Source organism: Anneissia japonica, unplaced genomic scaffold (genome assembly GCF_011630105.1).
Source record: "Anneissia japonica isolate Jap-2015-1 unplaced genomic scaffold, ASM1163010v1 scaffold2069_len581484_cov189, whole genome shotgun sequence".
In the NCBI taxonomy this organism is placed as follows: Eukaryota; Metazoa; Echinodermata; class Crinoidea; order Comatulida; family Comatulidae; genus Anneissia; species Anneissia japonica.
Window position 1 is genome coordinate 218,333 of NW_022741553.1, and position 21,742 is coordinate 240,074.

At 32.8% G+C, this 21,742-nt stretch overlaps 1 protein-coding gene across 8 annotated transcripts in view; it reads right to left on the reverse strand.

The window, feature by feature from the left end:
• LOC117118761 (kinase suppressor of Ras 1-like) overlaps positions 1-21,742 on the reverse strand; it is a 60,092-nt gene that overhangs the window by 26,737 nt on the left and 11,613 nt on the right. For all 8 annotated transcript variants that reach the window (XM_033263453.1, XM_033263459.1, XM_033263458.1 and 5 more), the window contains exons 2-4: positions 19,435-19,572; positions 2,681-2,828; positions 277-604 (exon numbers count right to left, since the gene is read on the reverse strand). In XM_033263453.1, coding sequence (XP_033119344.1) covers positions 277-604; positions 2,681-2,828; positions 19,435-19,572 — 614 coding nt within the window. The remainder of the gene's footprint in view (positions 1-276; positions 605-2,680; positions 2,829-19,434; positions 19,573-21,742) is intronic.

Genomic DNA, 21,742 nt, shown 5'->3' on the forward strand with positions numbered 1-21,742 from the left:
CCAATCAATTCTTCTTGACCAAAAGTTCCTTGGACCAAAGGTCATGGACTGTCATTTGCAATCCCCACCATCTGGCAAAAAAAAATCCTACATTTACCACTGACAATACATGGTATTTATTATTATTGCATAGCATTGTAATCCTATTTCCTCCCTTTAGTCTTTTTTCATTATTATTACTACTACTATATTTCCACTAATTTCTAACATAAACAGAATCTCAAAAATATATTTTTACATAAAGTGATGCCAGAAAGTATAACTTCTGTATCTTACCTTGGTAAACTGGAAGATCCATCTAAGATAACTCCATGCACATTAAAAACTTTTTTACTTGGTGGGGGTGTGCCTTTTGATTTTGTCCTTTTAGAAGTTGGCGTAGGGGGTGGGGCAACAGAGTCCAACAACTTTGGGTGATAGTCAATAGGAGGTGGTGTAATAGGCACACGCACATTTTCTTGGATTATATCAGAATTAGACGATGACACAGACGGGCGTTTTTCACTTTTGTCTTCATTTATTTCCGTTTCACTACCTGCAGGGCTTCCCGAGTCCAGGTTTGTCATTTTAAGATTCTTTGTATTTTCACCACCTTGTAAATGTGCTAAAGAGAAAACAAAACATTTTTTTGAATAATTATTAACAGTTTAAATATAAATTTAAGCATCACTTCCATTTTTTTTTTTTTTTAAACGTTAAAAGGATATTTGGGCAGCTCCAAAGGCAGCCATGGATAAACTTGATGCCTGACATCGCAAACACCTTTGTGCTATTTCAGGTCACCGATGGCCACACAGCCTTATCTCAAATGATGCTTTTTACAACACGTCCAACGCTACTCCTCTATCAAAGTTGCCCAACTGAGATGGTCCATGCTACGAATGCCAAAGAACACACCTGCACAAAGAACTCTAGAATACTCTGTAGTTGGATTCAACAAGTACGAAGCTCGCAGAGGGCGTCACCTTACAAACTTAGTCTGCACGTTGCAAGCAAACCTCATGGTGGCACAGATGGGAACTCTTAGAACGGGCAAGAAACAAGGGATGTAAGGATGCTCGCAAGTGACAAGATAAAGTGGCTTCAAATGAAGAAGCACTGATTGCAGCTGTAGAAAGTTTCTACTACTACAGAAGCAGTATCCAGTAAATAATAATAATAGGGTCATTATTATTATTATAACAATAATAATAATAATAGGAGGGCCATTATAATAATAATAATAATAATAATAGGGTCATTATTATAAATAATAATAATAATAGGGTCATTATATATTTTAAAATCTGTGTCCACACTATCCTATCATGTTTCACAGGACAAATACCTATAAATATATTTTACCTATAACATCATCCCCCATACACTGTATCTAAAGGCAAATCACATACTTTTTCGCATAACTTAATGAGACAGAGACACAAAAAACTGCAAAAAAAGATGACTGATCAGTGAAAGCATATATGAGTAAAGCAATATATCTCAAAGTTGAAAAAAATGCATGTATAATTAATTGAGTATGTGAATGAATGAATAAGTAAGTGAATGAGTAAATGAACGAACAAATACAAAAAGGACTGTGTGAATTAAACAGCAAAAATGGATAAACAAATAAATAAAATAATAAATAAGTAAATAAGTAAATAAGTAAGAGAATGAATGAGTTGAACAGTTCAAAGTTCAGTGGATGATTGATGACTGACTGCTTGTACTTCTACAGTACCAATCAAAAAAAGAAAATAGATGAAGCACAGTTTTTATAATAATTGACACATACCTCGGTATTCTTAAAACAAACTTTAGTCGTAGTCCGAGCTGAAACTTCAAAATTATGTCATTTTGTATTCTTAAAATGAACTTTGACTAGCACTACGACTAAATCATGAGAAACTCGACTAAAATTATACCTCCGCAGGCCGATTTTTTTAATCAGCTAGGGTCAGGCTAAATCGCCGACTTGAAATATTTACCCCACTAAAAAGGTGCTTTTTGTAACTCACGATAAAGTGAAACGAATAAAAAAGATTGTATACACAGGTCTGATATATCTTCGGTGTGTTAAACAAAAGAGACATCAAGTTTAGCTTCCAAAAGGAGAAATTAACATGTTTTGCTAGCCACATGCGATACTGTACAGTAGTTCCTGATTTGCACGAAATCCCCTCGCGTTGTGGTCACATAGCTTCACCATAACAAGATGGCACTGCCCTCGCTCGGTTCAACTATAATACTTCTCCCAAGAAAGCAAATTTCCAGTGACTGTTCAAATTCTCTTTTGTTATATGTTACATTACGACTAATATAATTACAGTATTATTATAGAAAATTAATTATTCATGAGGAAATATGTTTTTGAATGGCAGGCGGAAGCTTAATATTCATCTGCGTTACCGGATCTCAAAAATTTCGTCTGCTATTAAAATAAGCTCTTTTCATTGGTTAGTTTGATAGTGGTTGCTTCCCAGTCGTCTTCAGCTGAACTAAAACTATGACTTGCTTTAGTCGTAGTTAAAACTTTTACTATGTTGTTTATGAATACAAATTTAAGTTTAAGTTCTAGTTCGCAGTTCGACTAAAGTTTGTTTTAAGAATACTCGCGATAGAATAAAAAACTATATGAAAAAATTAATTTTTAAAAGTGAATGAGATGCAAAAACAATATCTCCTAGCATTTTCTTACCTCTATACGCCTCTTTGAGATTCTTCATGGCATAGCTTAATCTTTGTATATCATTGTCCGAACAATCATGATTTTTTAGCAACTCCCTCATTTCTGAATCTTCGATATCTAACAGTCCTTTCAAAGTTCCATATGGTTGACATAATTTCTTTAGAAAATACAAAAAAGAACAAATAAAATCAAAAACTGGTATAATATGCAATTATAGTCAAGATCTGAGGACCCTATAGGAAATAGAGGATGAAGAAAATCAGAGGCACTATATCAAATTAGTGATTGATTGGGGATAGATGTCACAACTGACTTATAATGACAATTAGAATAAATTAGAACACATACTATGAATGGGATTATATATACACTACCATGGAGGACCATTTCCATCACAGGTAATGGTGGGCCGAGGTGGGCGCGGCCACCCAGCCTTGAAGTTTGCCACCCAAAGCTAATTTCATGGCCCTCCAGCCACCTTTATTAACCTCCCTGCCAATCCTTAAAATCCGCTTTTATTATTTAGAGTTTAACAATGTTACAGTATCACCAACACACCCTCAAAGTGTATACCACCCACCCTAAGTTCACTATAGCTGTAACCCTGTAAGGTATATCGCATTGTCATATTGCAACATACTGTGTTAAGAATTAAGCTTTAGAACGCTGTGGAATATCATATTGGGACTTGTCAGACTGACCTGGCAAATGAAAATATTGCACTTTCATATTTACTTTATATAAAATAATAGTATTAGTATTACCAAGTTTGAGACGACGAGTAATGTGGGACCGTCTAATGATTATCTATGACGTAGGACACAACTGACAAGAGACCCAACCGCACTCATGCTTGAGCATGGCTACTTGTAATTAATAATCGCTTTATGAGGAAAACATTATAGATAATGAGGTTGCTTCTTCTGTACATCAACAGGCAACACAATTTTATTGGTGCTACAATTAATAAGCTTGATTTAGTATGAATGGAATGCTTTTGGGTCCCCGGGATGTTTCAAGACATGGAACAGAGCTTAGTCTGGATTTAGTAGTAATACGGAGTCTATGTTGCTAGCTTTTGATAGCAAGAATTGGAAATAATACTTAATACAATAATCTATTGAACATTTTAAAATATATTTTGAATACTTAATAATGTATGAATATGTTAGTTAATGAAAGGTGTAGTTCAAATAAGTTTTTTTCTTATTCAACATTATGTTCATTATTACTCATGATATATGATGCATAGCAATGTACTCTTATTCAACATTATGTCCATTATTACTCATGATATATGATGCATAACAATGTAACTAAGTAACAATTAAGTAGTAACAATGTAACTATAAGTCAAATTATGAGGGATCCCATTATGACTCATGAGGGATGCCAGTATGAGGGATCTCATAATATGGTGGATTTCATTATGATCGACCTCATTATAATATCTCTTTATGAGGTATGACATTACGGGGCTCTGATTATTATGGGTCTAATTATGAGGATCTGATTATGATGGTTCTCATTATGGGGATCACAATGTGAGGGATCACAATATGAGGGATCACAATATGATGGATCTCATTATGATAAATCACATTATGATAGATCTCATTGTGAGGAATCTCAACATGATAGATAATTTTATGAGGAATACCATTATGATAGATCTTTTATGACAGACCTTGTTACTGGGATCTCATTGAGCTAGATCTAATTATGACAGACCTAATTACAATTACTCTCACTATGGAGTATGCTATGGAGTATGAGGACCTTAATGTATTCATCCATGTTGTTTCTTATAATCCTATGAGTATCATGGGCCTAGGTAAAGGGCGAGCATTTGTTTTTTAACAGATATAATGTTTCTGAATTAATAATTTAATCAATATATAAGACAAGTAAATATATTATATATTTATTAATTTGCAAACAAATTTGGAAATAATATTAAAATATCTGCATCATTATTGAAAGAAAATAGACAAATTACAAGATATGAGATTGCTTACTAAATGTGATATTTTATAAATTGTTAATAAAAAATAAACTTTATTCCATAAGAATCATTATCAAAATCAATTTTAAGCAAGAACTAGCTAATCAAAATTATGATTCCATATAATAATGACATTGTGCAGACCTTGGACATGAGCAACATCTTCTAATTACTTTACCAGGGGTATCCTTTACAACAATTATTAGCTGTTGCTAGGGAAACATCCAGGGCAATGAAAATAAAAGCAAACAAGAGACCTACAGCTAGTAGTATCAGTCCCTGCCTGACCTGATTGATATGATTTCAACGAATTTCAGGGAAATGAAAAGATTAACAGTTATGCATTAATTCAATTATGCAGTAACATTCATTGTAACATCCATGTTGTAACATTCATGCGAGGCATTAATCATGTCATGATGAAAAATAGAAGGTTGTTGCATTTTAAAGTAAGGCAATACTGTATTGCAGAGAAACAATCAATGACTTGTTACAATTTAAACTAGATATTATAATCAATTGAGACAGTTTTACTCAGCATGAATGTCATAATGATGATGATGATGATAATAATGATGACGATGAAAAATGTCTAATGATGATAATGATGTCTCTGATGACGATGATGATAAGGACGACAATGATGATGATAAAGACAATGATGATATAAATAATGATGATACTGATAATGATGATGATGATGGTGGTGATAATCTCTAGAGATGCCTCACTAGTTCTCTACCCTACAACACTACCTTGCAGTTCTGCAGACAACAAAATAAAATGTCACTTGCACTCATTAGATTGCTAGTCTATTCAGCAACAACTCAATTGCAAAAAAAAATATTAAATATAATGAGGAAGTTATAATATAAAATATTAATCAAAAGTTAACATGAACAATATGAACTTGGATGTAGGTTTGGTTGCTGACCTTTGCTTAAGGTAAAATTTACAATATAATATTAATATATAAAGTCAGTCTTATACGGCGTATATTGGCAAGGTCCCTAGACATATCATTACCCAGTCATTGACATGCATATAGAGCACATGCTCAGCTAATTGAGAGAAAATTCAATAATGATACAGCTGCAATTAGCCACTGGTAGTCATACATATTGTACTTAGGCCTACTATACCATCCACACACTAGGAAGAGTGAGACAATGTGGAAGAGCAAGTTACCACAGTGGGAATCAAACTACTGTACCTTTCCTCTTCCAATAAATGTTGATTGATTGAATCTCAACGTGTCCTAAGTTTATTTCTTAGGTAGAGAATGGATACACTTTCATTGCAAGAATGGTAGAATTTTTGCCAATATAATTCAATGTTTTGAGTTGTAAAATTAAAATAATTTTTTTTTTTGCCTTATAATTATTGTGTATAATGATTGTATGAATGTTGAAGGTTTCATGATAATCACAGATATCATATTGTAGATTTTGTACCATGAATTCTAATATAATACATTAAAAAAATTCTATTGCACTATATTATCATGTAAATTCTTTCTTAAAGACTAAATTACTATTATACAATATAGTATGTCTGTCTTATAAATTTAAAGTGTCCCAAGGTGGGAGGGGATAGAGCATCAAAGTTCTTACTGCTGATACAACACAGCTCAAACAAACCATAGAGGGGCAATTCCGTAAATTAGTAAACCAAATGGTAAAAAATTAAAATACATCAAATGTGTTTGTGTGATACATCATTTTGAAGCTAATGAGTTATATTTTTGTGAAATAAAAAAAAAATTAAGAATTCACTTACCACATGGAAAATAATTGGAATTCAATACAATTAATTAATATCTGTCTCTTATACACATCTCGATCTATCCTAAAAAATACGCAGCTTTTAATTAATACAGTAATGAGCTCATCTGGCTATCGTTTTGCCTCAAGGATTTTACAAAACGTCCAAACGTATCTTAAAGATACAGTTTATCACATTATTTTCTGGCAGCTTTATAAAGAAAAAATGGGAAGTATAAACATTCAAAAAGCTATCAATATTTGAGAAGGCCTGAAAACAGTAAGAGAAAGTTTTTAAATGTCTCAAATTTCTCTTTAAACTTCACTTATTATCCCATCATGGACATAAATGTAAGATGCTTTTTTTCCCTCTCTCTCTTTAAAATATGTGAATCAGATAGTGGCACACGAAACAGTTTCACCCGAGGGGCATCATTTAAATATTTGTGTATCACATTTGCAATACGAAGATATCTCATTCGGAACAGAACAGTTAAAAATATTTTTTGGAGTGTAGATGTTATTAACAATATAAATATAGAATACCTAACAGACGTAGACGTTAGTAGTTGATTATTATTTGTCTGGTTGATGTCAAATGCTCCCTGGAATGACGTACATGCCTTCGACCGTAGGATTTCTCAAGGATCTCCAACGCAGTATGTGAAAAACAGCACCCGTTATGATTCTACTAACGTAGAGGATTGCTATATTATCACTGGCAATTACAATTATCCTCATCATCCATGATATATTTATATCATATCAAAAATAGATTGCAACAAGATGAAATATGCAAGTGGATTTTTGATGGCTGTTGGGTTCATGATTCAGGTATATTATATTTACGGAGGTGTACGTTATTACTATGATGACTTAGTTCGCTCTCTAGATACCACTAGCATTTGCATCTGAGAGGCAATTCAAATTTACATTAAAAAGTTATTTCATAAAATGCAAAGGTTACACTTTCAATGCGAGTAACTTCAGTCAACGTTGGAATTTAAGATAGTTTAAGTCTAAATTCAGTAGAAGGTGCAATGTTCATTAATTATTGATTAAAAATACTCTATTCTACTAAACAAAATAGCAAATAAAATAATTAGATAAGGCCATGTAAAATAAAACAATTTTCATGGTAGGGAGGGAGGTTTTTTTTTCTCGCGTCGAACATGATGAAAGAGTGTCGCAAGAAAAAACAGCAAAAAAAAAAAAAGAAGAAATCAACAGAGGCCATAATTACATACAAAAAATTATATAATTCATTTATAGCAAGCAGAAACTTTACCTATGAATAACAGTGTCATAATGTAATTATCTCTATATAATTACGCACAATTCACTCCAACACAACAGGCATCATGGATGCCATGTGGCTACAGTAGGCCTAGGCCTATACAGTAGCAGTAGAGCATAGAACTAAAAGTGGTCTGGCTAGCATGAGGACGGTTGGTAAACTAACCTATATTAAATGGAGTTTGTGAGTGCTTTGTTAAAAAAAATAAATAAATAAAAAATCGGGTCGGTGGCCTTTCGATGGTAGGGAGGGGATGCTAACCAATTATTTTATTTTACATGGCCTAATTAAGACGGAAAAAAATTCAATAAAGGTGAAGATTAGAAGGAAAGAAAATGACAATGATGATGTAATTGTAAATTATGAATGTGACAGTGAAAAATTATAAAACGAATATGATGTCAATAATGACAATGATGATAATAAAGAGGATGTAGAATGAGGAAGAAGATGCTAACGATAATAATTATGAAAATGATTATAAAATATAATGAAGACAATGATGATAATAATGATGATGAAGACAATGGTTATAAACATTATGATGATGAAATGTACACTAATTAAGAATGATATTGGTATACTGTAATAATTAACAATTATCAAAAATATATTTTATTACAAGTTATATAATAATATAGGTATAGGTACTGCAATTATTTTCAATTATGACAGCCTGAAATGGTTCTATTATGAGGATGCAAACATCTCTGTTGATGATGATAACCTCTTATGTGTAATATAGACACACCTCTCGAGCAGCAGTGATGCTGTTGTAACTACACAGTACAAGTACTGTAGCAGTAAGAATCAGCAATGCAGGGGTCAAACTGTGGTCACATAAATTAACCCCATGTGGAACTCTATGACATGGTCTCAATGGGAGAGTTTAATACACATAATAAAGAAATACAGCTCTCTCTCTAATTAAAGATCCAAGTAAAGACCACCTCCAATTAAAGAGCACTTCTCTGTGAACCCGAAAGAACATTTCTTTATTTATATATATATATATATACATATATTTTTTTTTTTAATAAAAAGACCAAAGCTATTATCATGAACACCCCATTCCTGAAAGAGGTCTCTAATTGGAGGGAGACATGTACTTGTAGTAATATTATTCTACTCTTCAGAATAGTGGGGGGGGGGCACAGATACAGAGTCCAGACCACCTTGTGTGGTTGGGGCTGAGGTATGAAATTTTATGACTATACTTCTAGATGGCCAGTAATATTATTCTAACACCCCTTGAAGCTGCCCCTTATGGCCTTTCATCATGAGAGTTTGAAAGAATACAATCTATTTTTTTTAATATTCAAAAAATTTGGAATTAGGGGCAAGCCTGCTGCCATCCACAACTCCCAAATCTTCCCTTTATGGTTTAACTTTCATCATAAAACTTAAGGGCATAAGGATTTAATTTTTGCTATTTTCAAAAAAATATTCCTAGCAATATTCTTTAAAATTGAGGTAAGAAGTTAATTAAAGATTCTAGCTTTTTAATTCTGATGGTAAACTGTTAGTGTCTTTTATTGATCGAACTAGTTGTCTAGACAGTACAATACAGTACTCTAGTCTAAATGTCTTTATACTGTATGTTTCTAGAGAACAGAATTAACACTTTGACTGCCAGGCCATTTTAGTGATAGCAATGCTCTCTGCCAGACATTTTAGCCTATATGACCAAGTTTCCAGTTCACATTGAGAACACATGTATATACAAATATGGAATTTCTTTACACCAAAATAAAGAGTAATTCATGAGCTTTCAAATACATCATATATTTTATTCATACAATAAACTATTGCAACACAATTTTGAATAGTAAACACATAACTTATTGCAATTTCACTCTTTTTCAGGCAATAAAGCTGAGAAAACAGCATTTTTAGTTTCACAACTCCTAAACACTAAAACTCAACAACTAAACACAATAATCAGACATTTTATCCCCTTTAGTGTATTAGTTATTTATACATACATGAATCTAACATAATCAAATTATAAATCTCACGCATAGATGAGGTCCACTGAGCCCCTGGGGTAGGGTTGGCTACCTCCCACTCTCAAAACAAATGAAAGTGTGAATATTGCCTATTTTCATTGCTTTGTTATATAAACACATATTGATAAACATGAAATATAAAAACACTGGTGTAATTGCACACGACATTGTACACATACCCACCACTGAGCCCTGGGATAGGATTGGCTACCCCCACCCTCACCCTCCTCCAAACAACTAAGTGTGAATATTGCCTATTTTCACTGCTTTGTTAGATACATATTGATAAAAATGAAATATAAAGACACTGGTGTAATTGTACACGACCTTGTACACGTACCCACCACTGAGCCCTGGGGTAGATTTGGCTACCCCTCCCCAAACAACTAAAACGTGTGAATATTACATATTTTCATTGCTAGGCCTAGGCCTACATAGACGCGTCATTCACACGCTACTATTTAGTTCTAGGCCTGCCGACTTCACTAATGCAGTCAGTATTTTTATATATTTCTGTAAATCTGTACTCAATATATTACATAAAATATTGCATTATTTTAGACATTAAACCATGCAAGGCCTGGCCTAAGAATGGGCTAAATTACCAAAGCTAACATAACGCATAGGCCACCAAGCCTGACTGTTGTGCACACGTTATTGTTGATGGACAGCCTCAACAAATATCAATCAAATTTCTTGTTTTATCTCATTTATTGGTAAATGTACTAGAAAATAAAAACACAATAAGACATGTACATACATCGTTCCATACTAAAAAATCATTTTCGGAGTCCAAATCCGTGAAGATTTCTGAAATGACCTCTTCCGAAAACAGACGAGTGCGATCCATTTTCTTCGTCGTGTTTCGTATCCAAGAGGTACTCGAGGGTTTCAAAAGTGAAAAAATGTACGGCCCAAACCGAATTTATTGCAGAAATTTCTACCACAGGTCCACAACTTCCATATCTATCGGATTGTATAATAATACTCAAAAGACGGAGATTTCCGTCTTTGGCAGTCAAGCGTTGTGTAACAAAAGATGGAGATCTCCGTCTTTGGCAGTCAAAGTGTTAATAACAGCAGGGATACCGTGATTGAAAACAGATAAACACAACCTCACATATTATTAAAATTTCACCTCAATATCTATAATAATAGTATAATAAATAGATCAAGCACAAAGTATTATATAGTGGTGCTAATCAGAAGATTGTCTACTTAACTCTACTGTATACCCAACCTATACAGTAGAACTGCCAATAAACTGCACAGGTTCATGGAAAGTAGGCTAGAATTGATGGTTTAATCACTATTTAACCTACTACCCATAATATTAAATCTGTACAAAATGTAAGATAGCTATGAAACATGAATCCGTTATATTTTGAAACGACCACTAGAGAAGTAAACTGCACCTTCTATCGTTATTGAAGATGGTACACTTCTACTACTGTGAACTAATTGATCATTATATTGATTATTTTAAGCTGCTTTGTGTTTATAATATTGCCATAACAAAATGAAAGAGTTAAAAAATCCACACAAAAAATAATTTACATTAAAAAATGTAATTATAATTACATTGGCAACTATTTTATTAAGTTAATGCACAATAGCTAAGAAGTCTGCAATCATACAGTAGGCCTATAATCCACCCACTTTACATGCCTGTACAATGAGTTGCATTGATAATTTTTATCTTTTCTTATGTTCTCAACATTACAGCAAACAGGAAAGCGACTCATTTATTGCAGAATCACATTGGGAACCCTGGAAAATTATGATAATAACTTGGATTTTGTCCAAAACTGATAACGATGGTAGACCCTTTGAATGTGTGCAAGTAAATAAATACAAATTTCTCCAGGGTCTGATGTGTAACATCAATAAAATAATCAATATGTTGATGTATGGAGTGGAAAAATTAGCTATCATATACTAGGATTTGGCTAGGAAACGCTGATACTACACATCTAGGGCATAATTTATGTCAAACAGAAATAGTGAAATAAGGTTAAAAGGTTAATCCAATGTGAAATAGGGTGATATTATCAACTAACGTTCATTACAAACATAAATAAAAATAACGTAACAATCATTTTTGGCATTTATCGTGCATTCCAGTGTAAATGGCTACAAACTGGCTGCACATATTACTGTGTTCATTAAATACATTAATAATTTTCTGGTAGCACATTTTATATTTTAACAAGCATTTTTTTATTCATATTTTGATGGAAAAAAGACGTCCGCTATTCATATTTATTATGCTGTTTATTACCTCCACCAACGGAGGTTCTGTATTCAATGGTGTCTGTTTGTTAGCAAGATTATGCAAAATCTAATGAATGAATCAAAATAAAATTTAGTGGAATGTTACATTGATAAAAAAATACACCATTAAATTTTTAAAAGAAAAGGTCAAAGAACAAGTTAAGGAGTATATTGGTCAACGAAATTCCATTCTTTTTACCCTCGAGCATAAAAGAAAATAATGGAATCAACCCTTGTATTCAGGCACACTCCAGAAAATAATTTACCTGAATGCAACGGGCGATTCCTTTATTTTCTTGAGGGTATGCTTCAGTGCACCAAAAAAAAAAAAAACAATGTGCCTGAATACGACAAGCGATATCATCATTTCCTTGAGGGTATGCTGCAGTTCCGCCCATCACACACGCCGGCATATTGCTGATATTCAGGCACAGGACAGCGATACGAACTCTGTAGAGTGACTGCTCTAGCTCTTATTTTAATTGTAATGATTTATCTTTATGGACCCCTTGAAGTCAGAAATGTTAGGTCTAACCTCAAGAAATATGGTTAAATAATAAAATATAAACAATAAAATATTTTTATAGTAGTAATTTTCAAAGGAAGGGGTCAATAATGAAGAAAATGTTTAATAATAATCTAGTATTCAATGCAAATTATTACATAATACATATAAAAAAAAATGTACTAATGTTTAGTAATTTAAAGTTAGGTTTTAACTAGCAGGCTTGCATGATGCAAAGAGTAGCATTGTTGTTTATACACATATTAGGACAGGAATATAGACGAATATAGCCTCAGACTTTCTATTATGCTAGGAATTCTGTCGTGCTGGACAATATTCACTCATACTGTACCTACAGGGACCTGGCATAGTTAATATATCCAGGTGAGTTGCACAAAACAAAAATAATAATTATCAATATACCGGTAGTACTAAAAGATGCATTATAATGAAATTTACTGTAGCTTCAAGGCATTATTAAATTTCAAGGATAGCATATTTAAAGGACAAGACTTAACTGATATGATCCAGAATATCACTTTATCCGGTATGAAGTGTCATTGAAAACTGCGGCCAGATATTGTATTATTCCATTTATCCAGGTAAGTATTATTCATAAAATACACTAAGGAATTTAGACCCCTTTCCCTATATAGCTAGCAAGACATTTAACAAACTGCCTGGACACAATGACTTCCATAGTATAATAAAATTAAATCTCTGAAATTATACAAAATGCAGTGCTAACTTTCTCCATTTAAATTGTGTTATACTTGCTAATTGATCAATTTACTGAAGGTAAGATTGGAATAAAATATTACAGCCACTAAATGCTAGTTTATCAGTATAGACCTTTATGAGGAAGCCATTATAATCATGAAAAAAAAAATTACAAATTATGGAATTGGATCCAGAACCCTAGATATAGAATGTGTGCACTCTGTCAGAATGGACCTTCCCACTATTTTTTAATACAAATTGCAATGCTAACTTTCTCCATTTAAATTGTGTTATACCTGCTAATTGATCAATTCACTGAAGGTAAGATTGGAATAAAATATTACAGCCACTAAATGCTAGTTTATCAGTATAGACCTTTATGAGGAAGCCATTTTAATCATAAAAAAAAAATTACAAATTATGGAATTGGACCCAGAACCTTAGATATAGAAGATGTGCACTCCATCAGAATGGACCTTCCCACTAAACCCTGCACCTTGGATGTTGTTGCTAAGGTCCCAGAAAGATGACAGTTATAAAAATATGCGCAAACGAGCGTTTGTGGGACAACACATGTTTGTAGTAAACGCATGTACAGTATTCCTGAGGATGTTCTGATTGGTCAGTTTTGATTGACATTCTGGAAATGTATATTCACCAAAATACGGTGGTTGTCAATGGGTATCACTAATCATGTAAATATCGACAAACTTTCCACACACATAGGTAAACTATAAAATTTGTCTGGTTCAAATGAGGATGACGCATGGTTGCAGGATCGCTTGTGCTTGGCGCCAGGGCCAACACTCCAATTTTGTTTTCAAGGGGTGTTCTCTTTTGTAAGAGAATAGGCAATTAGTCGGTTTATCCAGTAATGATGAAGTAGACTTTCGACACAGATAGGTAAACCAAACCTAGTTTGACATTTAATTTCAATGATTTTAAAATGTGTATAGTTGCCTTGCTAACTCTGCTTCATTGTCAGCCTTCAATCAGCTTAATTGGAATTAATTACAATCAAGCAAAGAGAGTTGATGTCTGACCTGGCAGATTAATATTAACTCAATCTTTTGTTAATATGGTTCAGCTGTTTCACAACAGATTTAATATCAAAGTTGACGTCGGACAAATAATAAAGCCAGGAGTCTGGCTTACAAAAAAAAAATTAAACTATTATAATACCACTAAATGATATCACACCTCTTCATGTACAAAATCCCATCTGCTTCACGCATACATTATCAAGCGTTTACATCGTTTGTAATCAATATCACAACAGCTGTATAAATTGTGTTGATGATACATCAATTAATATTGGATGGTCATTATTGGTCTGCTCTACTATATAGGTCTAGACCAAAAACATAACAGCAAAGTACAGACATGGAGGTACACACAAATCCTAGCAAATACAACAATGAACTTTTTACCTTTTAACACAAAAACACAATGCAAATTACCATATTTATAAACAACTTTTTAATGCTACTATAGGTACATTACTGTATAAACTTGGATAAAATATTACTTGTAACTTTACAATATTAATCTGCTTTATTAAATTTGTATTACAGTATATGTCAGGTGCACCATTACAGATAAGTAAAAAGCAATGTATTTTCAATAACATACAATAATACGTAAATTTTAAAATGAAGAATTTTTTACAACTTCCTTCCATCAATTTTGGTCCATCAGCAACATCTTGTGGTAAATTAGTTTTCTAGTTGATCCAAGTACTGTATATCAAACATGGCCTTCCTCTTTAAAGCTGACGATGAACAGGTTGTCAGAAAATTTTAATGAAATTAAATATTTTTTGTTAATTTTTGAAAATAATTATTATTAATTAATTTATCCCAAAAGAATCTTGAGCCTAGCTTGCTGACAATTTTAATTTGTTTTTGTTAATTTATTATTAAATTTCATATTTTCTTATGCCAGGCAATAGATGCACTATAACAGACCAATAATAAATTATTCGGGTGTTGTATTGTTGTCAAAGCAAAGTCTTGCCTTAACAACAACGGATCATGATTTGAATAAATATAGAATTATACATAAAACAAGTTACTGTATCTCCCATCTACAGTATATATGTTCATGTTTAAGGCTCTGCCCAAACTTTGAGTTTTATGTGACAAATATGTGTCATGGGCATACTTCTGTAATGTCACATCATCATACCCATAGCTTTGTCCACACTGTCATAATTTATGTGACAAAAAACCTATGACATGCCCATATTTGGGTATGATATGACATCATTACGTCTATATATGGCCACATCACACAAATTTGTCATATAAAATTTGATAGAATGGACAGAACTTTACAGAGTAAATCAAAGTATTTGTCACATACAATGTCATAGAGTGGATGGAGGTTTCTGGTGCAACTACAAATTCATAGACCATGCAAAAGTTTTGTATTGTAAAAGTGAAAAGTGCTGATCTTAGGCAGTAAATTAGCATTCGGCAGGCACTTCATCATCCATCAAAGTTTATACAAAAAAATTTACTTGTAACTGGATTGGCATAGGCAGGAATAACAGTTGAAACCCCTCTAAACTCTAGTCAGCAGGATAATGCACTTGAATCCTTATCATATATGAAATCCTGATATGCAAGATCAATACGTAATAAATACCTTTCCCATTCTGTAATATTAAATACCTCTCTTGTTGCAGATAGAATCTAAGATAAATTCACGAAGATGTGAGATAAAAGTACTTGAATTCAAAGCAAATATGAGGGTGTACGTCAATATGTACATGAAATTCTCAAGTCTATACAAACAAAAATTGAGCTTTGTTTCATTTTCAAAGTTTCTGAGCAAATAAAATGTGGGACTTTATCGATCTCTACTACAAAGAGCCTTTTATACACTATACCTTCCTGGAAAAAAAAAAGATATTTTGGTTCTCAGTCCTTTTGTGGAACCAATTACTGTAATTTTATTTTTTGTTTCCATAATTCCCAATTACATAAATTCCATTTTTTACCTAATTTTGTCTCGCATTTTATTATAGTTTGAACTTTTACAGATGATAAAACTAAAGTTGTTCTCTGGTTTTAAAATGTAAAGTTGATACTCTAATATACATGAAAGATTTGTGTCTATTTTTTGTGTTTCCATAATTCCCAATTACATCAACTCCTTTTTATACTTTTGTCTGGCATTTCATTATTGTTTGAACTTTTATATATGATAAACTGTAGCTGTTCTCTGGTTTTAAAATATAAAGCTGCTATTCTTTCGGCACATAAAAAAAGACTATTTGTGTCATTTAGGTTTTGGCAACACAAACCTTTTTTTGTCTAATGTATTTATGTTTACCGACTTTATTTTTGACTTAACAGAGTGCTATGTATTGTTTGTATGTTTAGACTGTATTTAAGCCGGATCGTTTCCGCCTACTCATCTTTAATACATCAACGTAGCTGACTCATAGGGCATTGGTATTGGAATTTGCCAGTGGTTATACAATAGCCCATACAAACTCCACCTATCCATTAATTGTAAAATATTGGCAGGTTCTGTCGACAAATTCTATAACAAAGGAACCCGGTTGTGCCATTCCATCATAAAAAAACTGGCATGTACTATCAGAGGAATAGCCAACGACAGCTTTACTGTATTAAATACTGTAAAATTTTCATAAACGGTTTGATAAATAACAATTAATATCTAATTTACAAATATGGATAATGTAGAAAGGTAGAGGGGTGGAGTGACACCACAATCTAAAAATCATGGAGGCAAAGGAATACCAGATTTCAAGAATTTTAATAAAAATATGTATTTTAATTTAACTTCTTAAACATAATAATTAAAATTTACTACAGTAGGTGGCAGTTCAAAGCATCTGTAATGTTATAAACTAGTGAAGTCACTCTATAGAGTGCATACCTCTGCTCTGTGCCTAAATGCCAACAATAAGCAGGCTGTGTATAATCGGCGAAACTGCAGCATACCCTCTAGAGAATGATGGAATCGCCCGTCGTATTCAAGTACATTATTTTCTTGAGTACTGCCTAAATACGAGGGGCGATTCCGTTATTTTCTTTTATGCTGGAGGGTAAAAAATTGAATTTCTGTGACCTTGACCTTTTCCTTTGTCATTTTCTGAAGAAATTTGAAGGTGTCTTTCTTTGATTATTATGTACTATTATACCATTCCACTAAATTTTATGATGATCTATTGATTACTTTTTGCATAATCTTGCTAACAGACCAATAGAAAGATAAACAAGATAGTCGACTCTTGGCAGAGGATAATACTGTACAAAAGGGATAGAGGGCTACTCATTCTGAACACATGACTGACAGATGTCACCAAGCATCGATAAATAACTTATTAAATTTACTATTGAACTTTAATCACCATGTATTGGTATGCAAGTCATAACTATATAATAAATCATTGTGAGACACTACATCACCCACTTTCCCAGGCAGTTGGTAGCAACAAGATAATAGTTGAATGGTCTGTTTTTTTTAAATTGATCAAAAAGGTTAACTTATAAATCTAAATCTAATTTTAATACAAATATTATTTTCTTCCTGTTTCACAAATTCAATAGAATATTTAAATAGTTTATTCCCCTTGGTAGTTTTATAATACTACTACTGGTATGACCTTACCTGACTTACCTAAACATACCAGGGTGTTAAGTATTGGAATGCAGAGGTCTGACATTGTTCAATGTTAAATAACACCACTTGCATTATAAACTCATGACACATTAACAGTGAAGTTACTGTTTTAGGTATCAGGAATTCAAAATATTGGGGCAATGCTACTATAGCTTCTGAAGTGGTTTTGTGGTTAGGATGGCAGCCATTCAGTCACAATGTACCAGGTTCAAACCTAACACATTTTGTCCACAAAAGTTTGAAGACTTACTACAGTAATGTCAGTGGGGATCTGGTGGTGAACTAAGCAGTACACTGGTGGTAGACATTTTATTTTATAAAGATCATATTGCATTTTTTAACATATATGAGCCATATCGCACTGCACATAGGATTCAGGACTCATAAACTTTTAGATTCTTTAGTCCTGGTTCACCTACTTTCATTGGAAACCTTTGAACATTCAAAGGATGGTGAACCAGGACAGTTGGACCCCCAACCTGCCAATGGTATCAACTTCATTATTCCTAATGTGAACATTGAGTAATAGAAAAATAGCCTGTCACTCATGGTTAAGCTATGGAATGACCTTTATGATGAACATAAATGCTCTTCCAGTTTACATATTTTCAAACAAAGTCTTCTTAATAACTTCTGATTTCATTTATTGTTATCCCAGAAACTTAGAAATATCAGGTTGGTGTCCGGCAGGAGAGTTTCGCTGGTAGTTAATATGATGTGTTTTTGTTTTCCTTAATTCATTTTTAGTTGTCAATAATTTTGTTTCTTCTTATAGAGTACTACAGTGTTACATCACGATACCATGTGATACTACTCTGTTGCTTTCATTGCAAAAAGCGTTCAACCAGACACCATTTTCTTCACTGACAAACCATTGATCCAAATTTCTAATGTAATTATTTAGATGTTGTATCTTACTTTTTCTTTGTAAATTTTAATTGATGATTAAATTTGTGTTTGATAACTAATATAATGCGAGCTTTTGTGTTTTTAGCACACTGTGATGGTAAAATATTAGATTTTAATTTCCTATTCCATAAAGCCTATGAAGTCATTCAGGCGTAATGAACGGTAACCAACGTCTGTTGACAACAGAGAGCGCCACCTGGTGTCGTGATGACACGACTATGGTACTCTATTATGTATGAACTTGCACAGCCCTGATGGGTGATTCAAGTATCTCCGTGTTTAAAATGAAATATATTAATTATTATTAATTAAAGGATCTCTCTGGTTCAGCTCACACACAGTGGATACCACGAGCTAAACCAACAAAGCTAAGCTGATCTCAAATTATTAATTTGAGATCAGCTTAGCTCAGTTAAACCATTAAACTAACTGAGCTTTGACCTCAAATAAAACAAATTTGAAAATAATTATTATAGTTTGGAAATTATACTCATTATACTCATTAGTAGGAAAGTATTCATGAAGTAGACTATATACTGTAAAATACTTAAATCCAGAAGGCGAGAAAAATCATGGGATTTGTAAGGATTTAAGAGTTTATAATACAATAAAGGTAAATTACCTGTAAAACATCTTGTCGTATATTTACAACACACATCCAGTCTGCAATGCTCGGATAATCTGACTCTACACTAGTTCCCTGGAAATCGGTACCGCTTTTTATAGCTAGTTGCTTACCAAACATCATTATAAGCTTATTCTGAAAAAAAAAAATGCAGAAATAATGTTATTCAAGGCAACAGTTAATAAACATTCTCTAAATTTCTACTACGAGATATAAGTGAGGTTGTTTATTCACACTCTACTGTTTCTAGATCTCTTTCAAATATCAGAGCACCACATTTGGCATAAACATGCCGGGGCAGAAAGGATGACTGGGCGCTACGTCCCCGACGAGAGCAAAGTGGGCGTGGTTGGGTGTTACTCAAAATGTTTCCAAAGAAAATATGACAATTTAGCGACTTTAATAGATTATTTACTTATTGATTTTATACAGTATAATTTGTAGAAAATAAATCTTTTTTTCTTCCCAACGAATTGTAGTTTTTCTCCCTGACGTGAGGGGGCTCAGCTCTTCCTAACGGGGGTCACGTCCTCTACTGGTGCACCCTTTGGCTTCAAAACCTTTGCTGATTATTGTGGCAAAAAAAAAATCCCTACTAACCTACCCTATTTTTTGGGGCCAGTTACACTTACATAACATTTTTTTTTTTTTGGCGTACCATAATTCTTGCCATCTTTATGGCACTTACTGTATGTAAGCTAGTCTTGATATGTACTACTACTGTAGTAAGTGAATTATAGTACTCTGATTATAGCATTTGGAATACATTTCTGAATAATTAAAATATTTAAAATGTAGGCTGCAAAGAAATGGAGCATAAGGAAAAAGAAAGTTTATTTGCATTAAATGTGAAAAAATGAAATATTTGTTTAAATTTTTATTCACTTTTTTTCACAATTTGTTCGCATACCTACAAAATAATGGCTATGGGCAATTCCATGACTTTTTTTCAGATTTAGCAAATTTTCAACTTTGAGGAATGTAAACAAGTTTTATATCAAACTAAAGCTTAAAAAATGAATTTTTAGGATTCAGTGATGAAACTTTTCTTGTGTGGATGTATAAAAATATATAGGAATTTGAATTACATAATTTAGAAAATATTTAAAAAATATGAAAATGTCATGTTTTTTCAAAGTCTCTAGAAACTAACAAACTGCCATTTATGCCAGTCATTTTTATTTTAAATTGGAGAACTTAACTTATTTTATTAGTTTTTGTGACAAAAAGTAATATTAATTTACAACAAAATATTAAGGCGGGGCAAAAATATTTCTTAATATTTTTGTCGGTCTGTGACCCAAAAAAACAACATTTTTTAGGTTTATTAAGTCATGCAGCTTTCAACCATTGTGAAATTCATAAAACTATTGAAGCTATTAGGCTAACATTCACTGACAAGATTATTTAAATTTTTGGACTTTTTTATTCATATTTTTATTACATTAATTTTAGTCGGTCTGTGACCAAATTAGTCACAGACCGACTTGTCGGTCTGTGACCAATGATATTACAATAATCTTTAAGCAAACTTTTTACTGTAAAGTTGGTTATATTCAATAAACAAAATTAAAATGACAAAAGACATGGGCCTGGGAAAGGTTCTAAGGACATATAGTGGTTTATTTGAAAATAACAATGATTTGCTTCATAATCGAGTTCTCAACAACCACCAAATTGGGTATATTAAACCATGTGACTAAGTAGTTGGAAGCTGAGTGGGTAAAATCTTTCAAATACATAAAGTTGTAGTTAATCATTCAGTATAGATCTTGATTTCAACATTTAAATACTGTATAGTTACTATTCTCTATGCCATTAACCAGCGGAGGCGCCAGCGGGAATTTTCTTTGTCGGAAGGCCGGGACCCCCTGTCTTTCGACGAACAAATAGGTCGTCGGACCAAAAAATTTTTTAAATAATAATTTTCCAATCCAAATAACGCTATCTTGATTGCCAATCCCTAATATTGTGGTCTAAAACATATTTAGGGTTAAATTAAGCCATAAAAACTCCCTTCAAGAACCCTAACAGATTTTTTTGTTTCGGGCTATCGACCAAGGCTTTGTCGTCACTTTGGTTCGGACCCCTGCATCAGACACGTCGGACCCCTTGTTGGCAAACATCTGGCGCCACCATTGCCATTAACATCTAAAGAAAAAAACCATGCTATTCACTTCAAAGGCAACCATAGATGGAAAATGGAGCATGTTTGATGGTCGCTGGGAGGATGTGAAAACACTTCCAGATACCCATAATGCATAAAATGCATTTCATAATTTTCTTGGTTTAATATGCCTTTTTT